This window comes from Triturus cristatus, chromosome 8 (genome assembly GCF_964204655.1).
Source record: "Triturus cristatus chromosome 8, aTriCri1.1, whole genome shotgun sequence".
Lineage (NCBI taxonomy): Eukaryota > Metazoa > Chordata > Amphibia > Caudata > Salamandridae > Triturus > Triturus cristatus.
The window spans coordinates 859767381-859787096 of NC_140591.1; the positions used below are offsets into that span (position 1 = coordinate 859767381).

A 19716-nucleotide genomic window follows, 5' to 3' on the forward strand; every position below is an offset into this window, starting at 1 on the left:
GGGTGGGAGCGATATAGGCGGATATGATATGGGTGTGAGAGGTATGTTTGCATCCCATGGGTGGTAAGAGGGAGGCACGCCATCAGGTTTATTATGTGGTGTCCTGTCTTGTTCCCTCTCCAGATCAGAGAGGGGTGGACTGGAATGAGGAGGGGATGCGGGCGTCATATGCGGTGGTGCTGTGATTGTGCGATTGGTGGATTTGCAGGGGGTAGTGATGCTAGTGGGGGGGCAATATTCATTCCCGGGGAGGATGCTGAGCCCGCTAAGGGTGTAAATGCTGGTGCAGTAGTAAGGGGGAGTGTTTTCTGGTGGAATCTCGAGGGGAGAGGAGCTTAATTGTAGCTAATGTTTGTGATAACAGTGTGGTGGTGTGTGAGTCCGGGGTGTGTGTAATTGCTGGTGTAGTGGGCAAGGGGGAGTGTCTGAGTTGTGTGGGAGGAGAGGTAGCATAGAGCTCAGGTGTGGAGATTGATCGGGATAGTAGAGGAGCGTGGCTGGAAATTGGCGGTGTGATAGTATGTGTATTGGCGTTGGGGGTGCTCAAGGGCGGGGTTTGTGGTGTTATTACTTGTTCTTTGATCATGGGAAAAATGTTATCAAGCAGGGTTAGGCTACGATCTGTTGATTGCATGAGAATAATTCCATTATTATAGATAGTGATAGTTGCCGGAATGCGCGTAATAGACACCAATAGGCCATGGACGGAGCAATGCGCCCGCCTTTGGCCTATTGTGTGCTATTTTAAAAACAAACACGCAAGCAAAGGCCAATAGCAGGCCACAAAAGTAAAAACACATGCATGAACGTGTACATTTCCAGGGTCCGTTTCAGAACCCCGGACAAAAGGACTCTCGCTACATCGTTAGGCACGAGACCTAAAAACCAAGAATCAAAGAGCAGTGTGAAATGAGAGAACGAAACACAACAGGGTGGTGGAGCTTTCTTGTTGGTGTGTAACAGAGGAGGGAGCAGTTTCTCACAGCCTGGAAAACTAATCTGAATGGTGCTGCTTCCGTTTTTACTAATCCAGACGAGACCGCTCCCAGGTTTCTGCGGCAGCCTCGCTTTCGAAGCTTAGCTGGGGAGACATAGTCTTATTTTTATTGCTCCTTTGCAATTGTGAGAACTCTGAAAAAGACGTTGCGTAAAAAATCACTAGCATGGTACTTGCAGGCTGCCACTCCGAGTTACAAGCATGGCCGGAGATGAGAAACTCTGGATCTCACTGGTGAGCTCCGATACTTTGGGGCAATATTGTAAATGTTTTAATGTCTCAAAAACACATAAATAAAAAATGTATTAACATGGATTAGAGGGCGCAGCATCTCCGGTTGTGTGGACGCATTGCGGGGAGAAGTAAAAGCAGGTGTCCTGGAGGGCTTTAAGTGGGGTGAAAAAACTGGAAGAGTCTCTCTAAGGGGCGTGGCCAATGTAATTAAAATGTTGGCTTAAAACATGTAAACTGAAAATCTGTGCGTAGCATAGTGTGCCGCCAGACTGGTATTTTGCTGCTCCTTTCAATGCAAAAACAACAGTTAATGGACAGAATGCACAACAATGTCATACATTCACCCCAGTACAGAGATCTGGGCCCAAATCCATAGTTTTTTTGCTCACCATGCCATTCCAGTTTGAACCCAGCCATATGCAAATCAGTCTTGACCCTGTGCCTCATGGGAACAGCAGTCCAGCCCAACTGCCAAGCCAGGTCCTCCCTGGACTGGAACCAAGCAACCTAGGACCGGTTTCGGGGTTTCACCCCTCTTCAGCCAGGATAGCTTAATTCCAGTGGCATGGAGAGCACGGGACTCACGTCTGAGCATACCCGTCCCACTCGGGGTGACAAATGCAAAAACAGTTGATGGACAGAATGCAGAACAATGTCATACATTCACCCCAGTACAGAGATCTGGGCCCAAATCCATCGTTTTTTTGCTAACCATGCCATTCCAGTTTGAACCCAGCCATATGCAAATGAGTCTTGACCCTGTGCCTCGTGGGAACAGTCCAGCCCGAACTGCCAAGCCAGGTCCTGGAATGGCATGGTAAGCAAAAAAACGATGGATTTAGGCCCAGATCTCTCTACTGGGGTGAATGTATGACATTGTTCTGCATTCTGTCCATCAACTGTTTTTTTGCATTCGTCACCCCGAGTGGGAAGGGTATGCCCAGACGTGGGTCCCTTGCTCTCCATGCCACTGGAATCAAGCTATCCTAGCTGAAGAGGGGTGAAACCCCGAAACCGGTCCTAGGATGCTTGTTTCCAGTCCAGGGAGGACCTGGCTTGGCAGTTCGGGCTGGACTGTTCCCATGTGGCACAGGGTCAAGACTGATTTGCATATGACTGGGTTCAAACTGGAACGGCATGGTGAGCAAAAAAACGATGGATTTAGGCCCAGATCTCTGTACTGGGGTGAATGTATGACATTGTTCTGCATTCTGTCCATCAACTGTTTTTTTGCTCCTGTCAATGCAGCTAGATATTTAATACAACAAGTAACATTACACCTACAACAAGCTAGGGCTATTGGCTTTGTCAATGGTTCTCTGATGTTCTAAGGGACAGTTTTGCTGATCGGGCTTCATACAGGCTGGCAGGCCGGACCTGGCAACTACTATGTGCTCCTAATAACCAGCGGTGATGAGGTGGCCAGCTGTGGGGAATCTCACGCTGGTCTGGCAAGTTTGTTGTTCGGTTCCCTGATGTCCAGCTTAGCGTGGATCCAATATAGTGACACAAGCTGGTGGTGCCAAGTCTGGTAGCGGTGATGCCTCTGGCTGACGTGCAGACTTGGTTTGCAGGTCATAAGGTGACCTGAGGCGGCACCGGTATGCAGGCGGTGATGGTGTCTCACTGCATGGGATTGTCACGACTAAGAAGGGCTGTGGCACCCTAAACCACTGAGGACTGCAGGGGGTGCTGCGGTCCGTCACTGCTCCATGCAGTGGTGGGATGCATCCGGTCAGGGTTCCATACCTGCGTCGATGCTGCTGGTTGAGGCTGTATGATTGGTGTAACCGATCAAGGTTCTGTGAGGGTGGTGGAGCCGGCAGGAGAAAGATGCTGGTCACGCTCCGAATCGGCGTCTATCTAACTCCATTTGTAAGTCATTGGCAATACTTGCATTCCAATCATGTCAATAAAGCTGGGAATGTGAGCGGAGTGAGAGGGAGGCGGCCAAGCGCAGAGGGCAGCGGGACACGTCTAGAGAGGCAGCGCGAAGAAGGGAGACAAGAGATGCTCCCCTGACATCCAAATAATATCGCTGGCGTAGTACATGGAAGACACAGGTAGATTTAGTGATTTACCCAGAATCACAGAAAGTTGAGGAGACCGCAAGACGGAGAGGACGGAGCGAGTGGGTGGCCGGGACGTGTGGGCGAAGAGAGAGGCGCGCACGTGCTTGGGAGAGCAGTCTGCTCTTTTTGGAAGCACATACTCGTGCTTGTGGTGCGCCCCTGCGCGCTCCCGCAAGGTGGATGCCGCCACAAGCACGAGTATGTGCTCCCAAAAAGAGCAGAGCGACGGCTAAAGGTCCTACTACTATGCAACGCATGCGCACTGCATAGGCGAGACCTAAAAATTACTGATATGCAGACTTGTTGTGAAAACACAATCCAATACTTTGGTCACTGGGTGGGAATTCCTTAGTCACAGAAACATAAACCCACTTTTGGTATCTGTAGGAAGGTGGATATCTGACTATGGTTACCCCCAAATTTTTGCCTAGTGTCTAGCTGGTTTTTCGACTTAGTTGGCCTGAGATCCTGCTATTCAGGATCTCAGCCTGGCTGTTCTCTCTTTAAAATGGACTCCATGTACCCTAGGTACATACCCAATTGGTTGGATCACCCTGTCAGCCCCTGTACCAGTGTACACTAGGTACCCAGGGCATTGGTGTACCCAAGGCCTGCTAGGGGCTGAAGCATGTATTATGCAACCCCAGGCTTGGCCTAACAATCTGACACAACTGGCTGATCACTCAGCTGGGGTAAGTTGGTGTAATCACCTCTTACTTAGGTGTAGTATACCTATACCTAACCTTAAATGGGACACCTGGTAACCTATAAGTCACTCCTATGGCAGGCCTTAACAATCCTGAAGGCAGAGTGCTTGGTTCCATGTGAGATGGTGCTCTGGCATGAGCTGAGCCTGTCTGCAGTGGTCGGAACAACTTCCTTCTACTGTTTCCAGATATCGTCATACCATATACTCTTAAGTGCATTATGAACCTCGCGGTTAAATGCTAACTTTGGTTTGGCTTTATCAAAACATGTCGAGTAAGGTGTCATACGAATTGGAATACTAACCCCTCGCCAATTCTGGCGACGGGGTTAGCATTCCACCCTTCTAGAGGGACACGACATGTACAGTACCTGAAACCCGGGTAAAATCAGACATAGCCTCAGCTCCACAAAATGGATGCTGCCACCACAGACACAAGTCTGCCCTCCTGCTGCTGGGAGTCCTTCCAGCTTGGGAGGTGTGGACAAAGGGTTTCCTGCCAGGGGAGGTGCATGCACCACCCCAGACAGGATTTTGTGTATTGGTCAGGTAGGGCTTGAAAGAAACCAGACATGCCTGTGGCTCACAAGGAGCCTCGGTGCATATGCCAGTTCAAACCGGTCCTGGGGCACACCAGTCCCGGGCCTGGGGCGAGCTGGACAAAGGATTGGGGGTGTATCCACCCCCCTTCCTGGTCCCACCCATAGGGAGGGACCTAGCAGGTAGTCCGGCCCCTAGAATCCGCTTAAAGGTAGGAGCTGTGTCCTAAGACTTCAGACATCCTGGAATCAACTTGAAACTAAGAAGAAGACGGGAACTTCGACATTCTGCTGCACAGAAGACTGAAGGAAATCTCCCCTGTGGTCAGGGAGTGACCACCTTGCTAACGCAAGCACCATCCAGCGAATCAACGTCTGCTTTGCCGCCGCCTCCCGCCGGAGCCCGAGCCCAGAGACTGACAAGACCTGGACCTCCAGACCTCTCACCGCCCGATCCACAGTCCCTGAAAAGAGGAGACCCGTGGAGGCACCGAGACACGTGGAGCCAGCCATCTTGAAACGACCACGACAAGCTGACAAGTGCAACAACCGAGGCTCCCTCCAAGTTGTGCTTTGGGATCTGAGAAGCCCAACCCTCGAGCAGCATCTGCACCAAAGGTGAGCCCTCCAGCATCTCCACGATCTGCGTGGGGCCCTTCTGCATTTTGCCACTCGACGCGCCTAACCGGTTGCTGGCCCGCTGGCTAGTAGCCATCTTGGCGACGAACTTTACGAAATACCCCGCTGGTCTGGTTGCTCCAGACTGGCCCTTGCTCCCCTCCAAAGGAGCAGTCCTTCTGACCTTGCTGGTCAGAACCATCAGCTTATTTCATCTCCTACAACAATTGCTTTTGCCAAGGCTTGTTTGCTTCGACCAAGTCGCCGACACCGCCGACAGCGAGAGCCTGCGTGGGACAGCTCGTGAACCGACTCCTGGACGTCGTCGACCTCCAGGGACCACGTGGCTGCAGAGACAAGCTACACCTTTCTTCCTGTTTGCACCCGACATTGCCTGGTACCCACCTGGTGCCACGCTGGTCACTGGCTGGTGACTGTGAACACTGTCCCCTCTGCTTACAGGTCACTGGCTGGTGACTGTGAACACTGTCCCCTCTGCTTACAGGTCTTCAACATCTCCGATCCACTCTTGGATCCACTGCATCTCTCCCGGACCGACCGCCTGCAGCATCTTTGTCTTCAAGCTCCACGGAACAGATAGAAGAAACCCGACGCACTTCGAGGCCTATGCACCCGCTTCCTGTGGGTGAGGTAAAGCTGGCACACCTGTGCCCAAGTGTAGTATTACATCTCTAGTGCCTGTGTTCCAAATCTTGAGTTCCTAGTCCATCCGGAAGATCCTTTTTGCAGTAACTTTGTACTTTTTACGCACCCATTGAAACCTATGGGAGCACGCGTGTGACTATTTGCTCTGCACACGCCACCCGTGGACCTCCTGGTCACTAACTGAAGTTAGCTCCTTGTAGGCCCAGCGATTCTAGAGGCCCTAGGCCTTTTCCCTTTTCTGTTCGTGGTACTTATACCACTATTTTAGTATATGGTTCGAGCGGCCACCAGGGCCTATCCATATAAAGTGCAACTTCTGTGTATTCTACTGTAATCTTGTTTGACGATTTGTGCTCCTGTGCTCATAAAGAGACTAGGGGTTACTTTGAGAAATAAATACATATATATTTTGAATATATATCTGTGTGGTGTCCTTTCATTGGTATAAAAGGGGTTGCATTTGGTAAAACAGCTGGCTTAACACGCTTCACGAGTTTAGCCTCAAAGACTGCTTAGCCTACGCTACCACTAGGGCAGCTAGTCCGAAAAGGTTGACTTACAACCACACCATAAGGGTTGCTTGGCATGGTACAAGGTGATCACTTTAACTAGTGAACATCATATACCAGGCCAACTTCTCACATTGGTGAGCAGCGGTTGGATTTGAGCTTGCTGTGTTTTACCATTGTAATCTCTTGGTTACCAATTGAAAGATCACATAGGTACCTGTAGGTACATATAAAACAAGGTTAGATATACATAAGTTCTACTGAACTTAGTTGTTGTAGAGCAAAGGGAGTAGCACATCCTGACTACAACTACTAGATAGGTTTAGTAGGTAAACCCAAGTGTAGGTAGATTGCAACACATCCACCCACACTTAAGAGCAATGGCTGGGGCAGAGGGGTCCACTGTACCTATCTCTGTTGAGAGTGACCCCCAGAGGGCACCATCCATCTTTGCTACCCTTAACCAGAATGAGCTCAGGCATTTGGCAACTCTTAGAGGCCTTAAACAGCCCAAGAACCCTACCTCTGCTGAGCTCAGAACTCTTGCAAAATGATGAAAATCAGAGAGAGCTCAAGAAAGCTTCCCAGTTAGCCCCCTTAGGGACAGGAACAGGAGGCCCCCCTTCTGAAGATGCTACAAAAGTACCCCTTTCCAATAGCCATCCCTTAGATGAGAACCATACTACAGAGGAGGAAAGTGGGGAGGATACAGAGAGTAGTGATGATGAAGGGAGAACTAGCCCAGTGCCAAGTGTTATACTTGGCCCAGCTAAACTAAGGCTATTGGGGACTGACAATGGGATCATCCCATTGGATCTCCCCAGTGGACTTAACCAGGGGCTTGGGAGGCAAAGGAATCGCTCAGGTGACTCTAATGCTTCTCATGCCTCTAGAGGCTCTCAAGGTCACTCCAGGAAAAGAATGACCACCCCTCAGAGGAGGGAACATGAGGCCAGAATGCAGGAAGCCCAGCTGAGGATCAGGAAGCAGGAGCTAGAGGTAGCCCTGATGGAAGAAAAACTGAGGAAGGCTAGGCAACCAAGAGAGAGTGGGTCTATACCCACTGGTGGCAGCATTGTCCCTAAGGACAAAGATAGGGTCTTTGATAATAGGAACCTGTCTAAGGTTGTGCCCCCCTACAAAAGTGGGGATGATATCTACAAATGGATAACTGCTCTTGAGAGAGCCTGCAAAGTACAGCAGGTTCCTGAAGACCAGTGGGCAGCAATCCTCTGGCTCTCCTTTGAAGGAAGAGGCAGAGACAGACTCCTCACTGTTAGGGAGGAGGATGTCAGAAACTACAGAGTCCTGAAGAGTGTCCTAGTTGATGGGTTAGGCTTAACCACTGAACAGTACAGGTTAATGTTCAGAGACACCCAGAAGACACAGACTCAGGACTGGTCTGAATATGTTGAATGTGCCACTAAGGCTTTGGAGGGTTGGTTGCTGGGAAGTAAGGTATCGGATTATACAGGATTGTACAATTTGATGATGAGAGAACAGATTTTAAGTAACTGTCAAAACCAGCTCCTCCATCAACACCTGGTAGACTCAGATTTGACCTCTCCCCAAGAATTGGGAAAGAGCGCAGATAAATGGGTCAGGACCAGGATCAGGCCTAAGAATCAGGGTGGTGACCAAAAGAAAGATACCACCAAACCTCAAGAGAAGGGTGGGGATAAAGCAAAAGAGAAATCTTCCTCAGGGCCCCAAAACTCCACACAGGGTGGTGGGTCCCAAGCTCCCTCCTCTACCACAGGTAAAAAGCCTTACTGCCATGAGTGTAAAACTCCTGGGCATTGGAAAACTGACAGCAGTTGCCCAAGGGCTACAAACAAAACTGTTCCTCCAACTACTCCTGTCACACCACCTATTACTGTCAGCAGTAATCCCCCAGGTGGTGGGAGTGCCCCCAAAAATTTGGGTGGGTTTACTTGGGGAACACAGGGGGACCCTGGCTTAGCCAATTCCCCTACAGCAACTACTCTTGTCTGTGATGGTGGCATGGGTTTTGCCAACTTCACTGCCTGTCCCAACACTTTGGGTAGGTACAGACAGGAGCCCTACATCAATGGTACAAAAGCTGAGGCCTACAGAGACACTGGAGCTAGCATCACAAGGGTGGCCCATTGGCTAGTTCCCTCTGAGCAGCTTTTGCCTGGTTTCTCCTACCAGGTGACCAACATTGATGGCAAACAGAACAGTCATCCCATGGCAGAGGTATGTCTCAGCTGGGGAGGTGTCACTGGCCCCAGAAGGGTGGCAGTGTCCCCAACCTTGCCTGTAGACTGCTTACTGGGGAATGACTTAGAACTCTCAGCTTGGGCTGGAGTTGAACAAGACACCCATTCTAAAATGGTAGGCCTTTCACAAAAGGGTAGTGGGGTTGTGCCATTCACAACCCCTGTCCAAATAGATTTCCTCCCTGGAAAGGTTGGAAGGGCAGTGGTAGCCACAGCCCAGGCACAGACAGACTTCCCTGTAGAGACTGGCAAAGCTGTGACAGTCACAGCTCAAACACAAACTGAGTGCCCCCCTGAAAAGGTTGGCAAGGCTGTAATGGTCTCAGCCTATACTCAGACTGACATAGGTGTAGTGAAGCCTGAAACTATGGATCACTCCACACAAACAGAGAGTAGTGGGGTGGAAGAAAAGTCTCCCTCTCCCCAGACATTAGGAAAAAGTCAGCCTCCTCGGGGAGCTGACCTCACCCCTTGTGAAGGAACTGCCCCAGAGGTAGCCAGGCCTGGCCTGGCAGAGCCTCTGATGTCAGTGGCCCCTTCCAAGGTGGGACCCAGTCTGGTGCAGGTAGCCTACCTCTCTCTACCCTGCCTCAGTCAGCCCAGGGCTGCAGAGGTCAGGGAGGCCAGTGGACCCCAAGAGGGCCCCTGTCCACAAGAACCCCCCCATCAAAAGAATGAGGATTGCCTGGCTAGTAGCCCTAGTCAGGTGATGGTTAAAAACAGTCCTGAGGGATCTCCTTTACAGGTAGTTAGGGACCTCCCCCAGAGGGATTCTGTTGGGTACAGGCAAACATGGGACCTTAGGGCCCCAGACCTGACCTGTCCCTCCAGTAAGCCCACAAAAGGGACCCAGCCTCCAGCTTTAGGTAGCCAGAGGCTGACCCTGAGAGCACAGTGCAACTCAGTTCAGGAAAGAAAGGCATCCATGGTGGAGGGAGATTGGAGGAAGCTGAGGCCTCACTTTGAGGACACTCACTTCAGTACTCCATCTCAACACCCGCCTTTTACTTTGCCAAGACACACCAAAGGTAGAGATTCCCTATGGTGGAGACCCTCTGATACCCTTAGGGTGAGGGATTGCTTAGTGGACCATGAGACAGGGGGTAACCATGCCAGTGCTGGTTCCTCCTTATATGGCCACTTGGGCAATATAGGCTTACCTGGTCAAGGTCAGCCTTATCTCCCTTCGTTTGGGGGGGGGGGTTGTGTAGGAAGGTGGATATCTGACTATGGTTACCCCCAAATTTTTGCCTAGTGTCTAGCTGGTTTTTCGACTTAGTTGGCCTGAGATCCTGCTATTCAGGATCTCAGCCTGGCTGTTCTCTCTTTAAAATGGACTCCATGTACCCTAGGTACATACCCAATTGGTTGGATCACCCTGTCAGCCCCCGTACCAGTGTACACTAGGTACCCAGGGCATTGGTGTACCCAAGGCCTGCCAGGGGCTGAAGCATGTATTATGCCACCCCAGGCTTGGCCTAACAATCTGACACAACTGGCTGATCACTCAGCTGGGGTAAGTTGGTGTAATCACCTCTTACTTAGGTGTAGTATACCTATACCTAACCTTAAATGGGACACCTGGTAACCTATAAGTCACTCCTGTGGCAGGCCTTAACAATCCTGAAGGCAGAGTGCTTGGTTCCATGTGAGATGGTGCTCTGGCATGAGCTGAGCCTGTCTGCAGTGGTCGGAACAACTTCCTTCTACTGTTTCCAGATATCGTCATACCATATACTCTTAAGTGCATTATGAACCTCGCGGTTAAATGCTAACTTTGGTTTGGCTTTATCAAAACATGTCGAGTAAGGTGTCATACGAATTGGAATACTAACCCCTCGCCAATTTTGGCGACGGGGTTAGCATTCCACCCTTCTAGAGGGACACGACATGTACAGTACCTGAAACCCGGGTAAAATCAGACATAGCCTCAGCTCCACAAAATGGATGCTGCCACCACAGACACAAGTCTGCCCTCCTGCTGCTGGGAGTCCTTCCAGCTTGGGAGGTGTGGACAAAGGGTTTCCTGCCAGGGGAGGTGCATGCACCACCCCAGACAGGATTTTGTGTATTGGTCAGGTAGGGCTTGAAAGAAACCAGACATGCCTGTGGCTCACAAGGAGCCTCGGTGCATATGCCAGTTCAAACCGGTCCTGGGGCACACCAGTCCCGGGCCTGGGGCGAGCTGGACAAAGGATTGGGGGTGTAACCACCCCCCTTCCTGGTCCCACCCATAGGGAGGGACCTAGCAGGTAGTCCGGCCCCTAGAATCCGCTTAAAGGTAGGAGCTGTGTCCTAAGACTTCAGACATCCTGGAATCAACTTGAAACTAAGAAGAAGACGGGAACTTCGACATTCTGCTGCACAGAAGACTGAAGGAAATCTCCCCTGTGGTCAGGGAGTGACCACCTTGCTAACGCAAGCACCATCCAGCGAATCAACGTCTGCTTTGCCGCCGCCTCCCGCCGGAGCCCGAGCCCAGAGACTGACAAGACCTGGACCTCCAGACCTCTCACCGCCCGATCCACAGTCCCTGAAAAGAGGAGACCCGTGGAGGCACCGAGACACGTGGAGCCAGCCATCTTGAAACGACCACGACAAGCTGACAAGTGCAACAACCGAGGCTCCCTCCAAGTTGTGCTTTGGGATCTGAGAAGCCCAACCCTCGAGCAGCATCTGCACCAAAGGTGAGCCCTCCAGCATCTCCACGATCTGCGTGGGGCCCTTCTGCTTTTTGCCACTCGACGCGCCTAACCGGTTGCTGGCCCGCTGGCTAGTAGCCATCTTGGCGACGAACTTTACGAAATACCCCGCTGGTCTGGTTGCTCCAGACTGGCCCTTGCTCCCCTCCAAAGGAGCAGTCCTTCTGACCTTGCTGGTTAGAACCATCAGCTTATTTCATCTCCTACAACAATTGCTTTTGCCAAGGCTTGTTTGCTTCGATCAAGTCGCCGACACCGCCGACAGCGAGAGCCTGCGTGGGACAGCTCGTGAACCGACTCCTGGACGTCGTCGACCTCCAGGGACCACGTGGCTGCAGAGACAAGCTACACCTTTCTTCCTGTTTGCACCCGACATTGCCTGGTACCCACCTGGTGCCACGCTGGTCACTGGCTAGTGACTGTGAACACTGTCCCCTCTGCTTACAGGTCTTCAACATCTCCGATCCACTCTTGGATCCACTGCATCTCTCCCGGACCGACCGCCTGCAGCATCTTTGTCTTCAAGCTCCACGGAACAGATAGAAGAAACCCGACGCATTTCGAGGCCTATGCACCCGCTTCCTGTGGGTGAGGTAAAGCTGGCACACCTGTGCCCAAGTGTAGTATTACATCTCTAGTGCCTGTGTTCCAAATCTTGAGTTCCTAGTCCATCCGGAAGATCCTTTTTGCAGTAACTTTGTACTTTTTACGCACCCATTGAAACCTATGGGAGCACGCGTGTGACTATTTGCTCTGCACACGCCACCCGTGGACCTCCTGGTCACTAACTGAAGTTAGCTCCTTGTAGGCCCAGCGATTCTAGAGGCCCTAGGCCTTTTCCCTTTTCTGTTCGTGGTACTTATACCACTATTTTAGTATATGGTTCGAGCGGTCACCAGGGCCTATCCATATAAAGTGCAACTTCTGTGTATTCTACTGTAATCTTGTTTGACGATTTGTGCTCCTGTGCTCATAAAGAGACTAGGGGTTACTTTGAGAAATAAATACATATATATTTTGAATATATTCCTGTGTGGTGTCCTTTCATTGGTATAAAAGGGGGTTGCATTTGGTAAAACAGCTGGCTTAACACGCTTCACGAGTTTAGCCTCAAAGACTGCTTAGCCTACGCTACCACTAGGGCAGCTAGTCCGAAAAGGTTGACTTACAACCACACCATAAGGGTTGCTTGGCATGGTACAAGGTGATCACTTTAACTAGTGAGCATCATATACCAGGCCAACTTCTCACAGTATCTCTAGCTGTCAAATTTATTATGGTATTGGTGATTTTGGCGTTCAGGAGCAGAGCATGATGATAATTGGTGATGAGGAAAAAAAAAACAGGAGAAGCTAAAAGAACAAAAAGAGCCCCTGATTATAACTTAGCCACAGGGTCCGATTCTGGCTTAGACACCTGTATGAGAATAGATGTAGAAAATGCCCCAAATAAAAGTGTACCTATAATGCCCAGTAAGAGAGCATATGATAATCGGAGAGATATGTTAAGAGTAGAGACCAACACGCTAGGAAGAGAGCAAAGAAGAACCAGAAAACAGAATGGCATAGTAGGAGTGGCCTTGGGAGAAAGGAAAATTAACTAGATATCCATAAACGCCCGTAACCAAAGGCACAGGCCGTCCAATGTGGCTATGGCAGTAAAGTAGGTGGTAATGGGGTGCAGGGAAGCATTACACAAAAAAAGAAAATAGAAACTAAAGGTAAAGATTTAAAGAGCCTATAGGTGTTTACGGAACCTGACCCAGATAATACCAGCTGCAAAAGGCATAGAAAGCTTGAACCCTTTAAATAGGTCCAAGTTACTTGAGATATTCTCAAAATGTCGTAGTCTGCATACAATATCCTCCAATGACTTAAAGCAGGTAGGGGTTTTGGAAAGTTAAGCAGGTACAGAGGTGATAAGGATCCTATTATATTCTGCATTTAGTTAGAAACGTCCTTCAAAATGCTGAAAAAAAACCAGAAACACAGAGCATAAACATCTCAATGGATGTAGAGCTCGAATCTGAGTGCTCCCAGATTGGGCTTCCTACAATGCCATAGGGGTCTCAAATACATCGTTAGACTGGATACATTGGGTGTTCTGCTCAAGGCCCAGCGTATACGAAATGAGAGAGAGAGAAGGGTCCTTGAAAATCACCTTGCCTCAAGGAGGGCACAATGAGGGTCAGCATCGGCTATACCAGAATAAGTTTGCTCCTCTGAGATGGGAAGAGGAAGATCAGGATGAATGGGATGAATTAAGTGGTATCGACTAGGGCTAGCGTTCAATGCGTAGAATCACATTGTTTTCCTGGAACACGAATGGTCTAAACAATGTATTGAAACATCAAATTTTCGAACAAATCTGTAGAAAATTCAGTGTTTCCAGGAAACATTGCTGTGCACTGAGCACCCACGATTAGATGGGTTCCTTCAAGTTTCAAAGGGAGCATCAAATAAACCCCTCAGGATGTCCCTCTGGGGGAATGTTAACGTAAATATCAACAAAGATTGTCTCTAAAATATGGAAAATTAACACCTGATGGAATTGGCTCCTAGCTTGTGGAGTCATTTTGTCCAATGTCTAGACTGGCTTTGCTTCTGTCATTGTTCTTAACATTTACGTGCAAGTAAAGAATCCTTCTGGTTATGAGGGGAATATGGTTATATTTAAGGAGAATCTGGTTCAAATATGTTCAATGTACCTGCAACCTCTGCTGGTAATGTTAGGTGATTTTAATCACAAATTAATTCCTGGGATAACTGATCAAATGAATGAAGATTTACTATTTACTTTTAGTATACATTTTGGCAGTTTTCTGGTGGATGTGATGACTGCAAGATATACTGCTCCATTAAATTTCGTCACCACAAATGGTTCTGTCAGTCTTAAACGTCGAATACCAACAGATTCATTGGCAAGGAAAACCTTTCTATATGTCAACCAGAACTGCCCAATAATATTATTATTACAGCCATGTAGACAAATTTGAAGTCCAAAAGGCTGAAGGGAGTGATCATTATCCCCCGAGTACAACGTTAAACATTGGCATTATCTGCAAAAGAAATCAAGTGCTTCCTCTAAAAATCAGCTTTCCAAGAAGTTTAAGTACGAGTATATCAGAGAAGTTCTTATATCGGTTAAAGGTTTTCCAATAGGAGAATAATGCTTTTAAATATCTAGATATCCTCAGACTTTATTTTTTGGTATGAAGAAATAATAAACCAAGTGGTTGCGTGTTTAATGGTGGAGCTCAAAGTATTTAACAATAAAAAAAAATAAAAATAAGTCAGAAAACCAAATAAAGAATCTTTGGTTTCATCCAGAATGCAGAAATTTGAACGGGCGTGTAAGGAAATTGGAAAGGTATATAAGGCATTCACAGACTAAAGAGGGTAAAACATACTTATTGACCTTAGTAAAAACCTTAAAAGTTTGATCGCTACTAAAAAGCGAACCCACCAGAAAAAAAGCTGGACAATCATGCTATAAACGAAAGAGACAAACAATATTAGAGTCTGGGAAATAGGATAACCTGGTCCAGAAAAAAGCATGGGAAGGCTGAAATGTCAGGTGGAAAAAGAAGCATTGGTCTCGTACTTGGAGGAAATGTATAATAAAGATTCGTCAATCTTCCCGCAGCAACCAACTCTTATAATAAACGATGGAATGTAAGAATAATTTTCTTTAGAAACTATCAAAAAGACAATCACATCGTTAAAGCTTTCAAAAGCAGCTGGTCCTGATATTTTGCCAGCAGTAATAATGAAAGCAAATATTGACTGGTGGTCGATCCTGCTTCATCGATTATTCCAGAATATTCTCTCTACGGGCATTTTCCCAGACATTTGCAACAGGGCGGTGATCCAACCCATGCACATTCCCTAGGAAGCTATAGGGTAACTAACCTGTTGGACGTGTGTGGCATAGTCATTTCTAAAATCCTCCTGGGGTTATTGAAAGACTGGACAGAAATTAATTCAATAATCACCATAGAGCAAATTGGTTCTAAGAGGGGACATTCGCCCCAGATCACTGCTCTAGTTTATGGCCAGCATCTAAAAAAAATTCACTGGAGCAATGTGAAGAATTATATTGCTGTTTTGTGTTGACCGAGCCATGTTATTATGGGAAGCACTAAGAAACTATGATATCCCACATGGCTTACTTTTGATGTTGCAGGAGTTGCATAGAGATAATTTGTCCCAGGTGGTACTGTATGATGTTATGACTTTTTCATGGAGAATAGATATTAGAAATGGCCTCAGACAAGGCTGCGTTCTGCCACCCATTTTTGGAGGATTTACCCTACATATTTGACATGCCCCAATATGAATGGTTCACATATAAGTTGTCTCCTCTGTGCACACGATCTAGTGATCATTGACTTAACAGAAATTGGTCTACAGAGAAAGGTAGGTGTCTTTGCTTACTACTGTAATAAGAAGAAACTAATAGTCAACATGCAGAAAACAAAAGTGCTTCCATTAGGGAACAAGAAATTCAAGTTTAATTGGTTTCTAAATAATGTTAAAATTAAGGCTGTTAATAGCTATAAGTACTTGGGGATGTGGTTTGTGATGAACCTGTCATGGAAAGAACTCATTGATTCCCTGCAAGCAAAAGCTCTTTCCTCAGTAGGGCTCAAGAAATTTGATAAAATGTATGGCGGTCCTTCTCTAAGAGCAGTATTGGTGGCATACCAGGAGATGATTTGGCCAAAGTTCCAATATGGTGTAGAGGTATTCTGTATAAGTGGGAATTGAGGAAGGTAGATGCTTAAAAAGATTACTCTCCCTACCGCCTTCCACTATGATCCAGGCCATTAAGACAAACGGGGCTAACTGCATGGAGCTGTGTAGCTGTGGCAGAAGCACTAAAATTCTGGTCCAGAATAGATGGGGATGAGCCCCTAAAAATATCGACTCTTTGTGAAAAACAAAGATCTGCCAGGGCAAGGATCAATGATAGATGCAAAAAACTGAAATCATAAAGTGATATGATAGATCTATCAAATGTAAGTAAAGCAGAGATTCGAAAGCTAACAAAAGCTAAAGCCAGGGATGATGATGTGAGATATTTACGGAACAAGAAATCTGTATCCTCCCTGATGGCCTCGTGTCTGTAGGAGGAAACATTTCTCTATTTGGATAGCTTACCAAATGCACATCTAAGGTCAAGCCTCCTGAAGTTTAGAAGCGGCATTAATCAAGCTTTAATTTCTCAAGAGCAGGGCTCTTGTTTTGGACGAGAAGAAAATGTGTAATTGTGGTCTTAATATGAAGGGGATTTAATGCACATGTTACTAGATTGCCTGTGGCTTTTACAACAACGAAAAAGATTGCTGAGACCAATTTTACAAAAATACGGGATTATAGTAAGGTGGCAAGCGGCCAATTTACTATTAAACATGCGATTTTTAGACTTATCCTATGCTCTAGGGCAATTAAAGTTTTTTTTATTGTCCATGAATATATTTTGAGTAAATGTGAGAGGTTTTTATTGCCGTAGATATTTGATGGAATTTTAAGACAACAGTTGCGATTGTAGACCTGGTTTCAGCTGGCAAGGTTTTATAATTTGTATGTCATATATTTTATGGAAACGCTTTGTACTGTGTTAGTATTTTAAAGACTAAGGTCCAAATAAACCTGTTTTGACCGACTGATTTTATGACCTCTCTCGACTTAAAAGTTAATTTTATGAAATAATACATACATTGTATGTGGTCTTAAAACTACTAAATCTAAAACTTTTATTGTCCAGGAAAAGAAGAAAGACTTTGTTAACAATTTCTTATACCTGGGCAATCAGTTGAAATGGGAACCCATGGGGCGGGGGTTTGGGGCCATGATAAAAACCATCATCTCAATATAATTGCAAGCAAATTTATTATAAGATTATTGATGCTATCGAAAAGTGCTCCTACCCTATTTTACCATACAGAATTGAACTTAGAGTTCATTGAAGACCGTATAGGCAGTGCCCCTTTGCTTCTATGGGTTAGGATCTGGCTCTCAGATTACTTAATTTTTTGGGAAAGATGTCATCAAAGACTGTTTCAAATCAGACAATGTTTTAAAGATTCCCTGGTTCCATTATCTGAGGAGAAAATATCAGGAGATAGGTCTTGAACACTATTTTGAAAACCCTGAAAGTATTCCTCCAAATGCCAAGATCATTAACGAAGAGGCGTATCGTACTTGGGGCAACATGCGCATTTGTCAGCATCATGGCAATATAGGTGAATCTCGCATGTTACCCGCCCCTCTATAATTTTATTTAACTTTTTTTCTGTCAACTCTCAGTTCCAATTTTATTTAAGCACGTTTCGTTTATGCACTGTGCACTTTCTGCTGGCATTTCAATGCCAAGGAGGGTGGTCAGACAGGCTTATACCCTGTCCGTGTGATAATTCCTCCAGTCAAAGCACTATGCACTTTGCATTATTTTGCACATTGTATAAATCGGTAAAAATTAGATTTTTGTTGCCATTATTAAGAAACATTCGCCCTTGTTTGTATATTTGATGGTTTTAACTTTTTACAGTCATTGGCAACCGCGGAAATTTGCTCTGCAGTAGTTAATTATATAGGGGGTTCTATCGTAATCCGGAAGCATTATGAGTAAAATTGCATGAAGATCATTAGGATAACAGTTTGCTGCCTAAAACAGACTTTTTAATGAAAAGAATGATATGATATAGCTGGAATTTAATGATTAGTTTTAGATTTTATAGTTGTTATTTGATGTATTTTATTTTATCTTGTGATGCTGTTAATCTTTTTATGGTTCTCATAACAGAAATAAAGGTATTCTTGACTTAACTGACTGGCATGCAGATTTGTTTGTCAAAACACAATCTTATACAGTGGTCACTGGGTGGGAATTACTCAATCACAGAAACGTAACCTCGCTTTTCTTGTTTCTAGCTGTCAGAATTATTATGGTAGTGGTGATTTTGGAGCCCTAGGCTTCAAACCTGTAAGTCTATAATCACTGGTGGAGTTCTAGTTGCAGTTTTTTTAATCTTATTGATTGGAGTTGTTTCCCAGTGTCAATACTGTGAAGTGCAACATGCAATGGTCAAAACAGTTTGCTATAATGTAATCTGTTTCTTCGTTCACTGGTTTTCTTTTTGACTCACCTCTTCATATCATTGCTTTTTAATCTTCAGAAAATGTGTGCTCAACATCTTCTAACACAAATGTCTTTGGGGGTCTGCTGTTCTTGTAAACCAAGGTGTATTTGTTCTTATCCCTAGCAGGACTTCCTAAATATGTTTTTGTAATCTCAACTTGCAGGACTCTACTCTGGGTAGGCGTGCTACAGTCTAGTGTGATAATCACACTAATAAATAGCACTTTGGTGACTGTAAACAGATAGAAAACATACTGTTATTCATCGATGTACACATAGAAATGCACATATTTTTGTAGATATCCGTGAAGAGACTGGATTTTTCTATATCTTCAATAATTGGAATTTTACTCAAATTTGATCGAAGGCTGCAATTATTTTTTGTAACTTTAACAAAAATATTTGTTTGTGATCCCTGTCCTTTTAATGTTTGCTGCCAAAAACTGCCCTTCTTTTGATTCTTTTTTTATAGTGTTGATTCTCAATGTTTACGCGATCTAAGTGTATTGAATTCACAGATAGAACATTTGACAATACTTAAGTACCCTGCATAAGGTGGCATGTAAAGTCCATCTGCCAAATAGTCTACATCAATATCTCTAACGAGTTATTGCATATTGCTATTAACATGTGAATAACCCTTTATTCAGTCGCCGTTTTGTGTCTGTTTTTGTAGATATGTGCTTGTTCACTGGAGATTAGACTGAAGCTTTTTGCATTTGGGAAATGGACCTAGCAGAAGCCCTGGAGGCAGGAGGCTGTGATCTTGAAACCGTACGAAATATTATACAAGGGGGTCAAGTACCTGCTGAGCTCAGGGCTAAAGTATGGAAGGTAAGCTTGTAAAAACTGTGATAAGTTCTGTAACAGCCTGTTGCTCTATGCTATCGGTTTGGAACACATTTATGGTTTGGAATAGTACTTTTAAGCCTATCACCTGCCTGCTGTTTCTTGATTTCCATCTCTTATTAAGGCATTGTGTTAGGCGTGTTTTCATTTAATTTCTCTGAACACAGAGTAAATCTTTATGATATCCTGATGTTCTGTGTAGCGGGTGCAAAGGTTTGAGCAGAAGGGAGTGTTTTGGACCCTGGACTTTGTGATGCAATATTGTGGCATGTTTCCCTGGCCTGTTGCTGACCAGGAAAGCAAGTTAAGACAAATAGTCTTCTGGCCCCTTACAGTATCCGCTAAGAACGTTTTTGAGCTTAGTTTCCATTAAGGCAGAAGCTGCGATGCATTGCACAAGGGGAAGTACCCCTATTCCATGGCGTGCTTCGAATCCTC

General features: G+C 46.2%; 1 protein-coding gene across 4 annotated transcripts in view; it reads left to right on the plus strand.

Annotated features, from left to right (window-relative positions):
* The window catches only part of TBC1D23 (TBC1 domain family member 23), a 558574-nt gene that overhangs the window by 17477 nt on the left and 521381 nt on the right, over positions 1-19716 (plus strand). For all 4 annotated transcript variants that reach the window (XM_085622378.1, XM_085622377.1, XM_085622376.1 and 1 more), the window contains exon 2: positions 19106-19263. In XM_085622378.1, the coding sequence (XP_085478504.1) occupies positions 19156-19263 (108 nt within the window). In that variant the 5' untranslated portion in view covers positions 19106-19155. The remainder of the gene's footprint in view (positions 1-19105; positions 19264-19716) is intronic.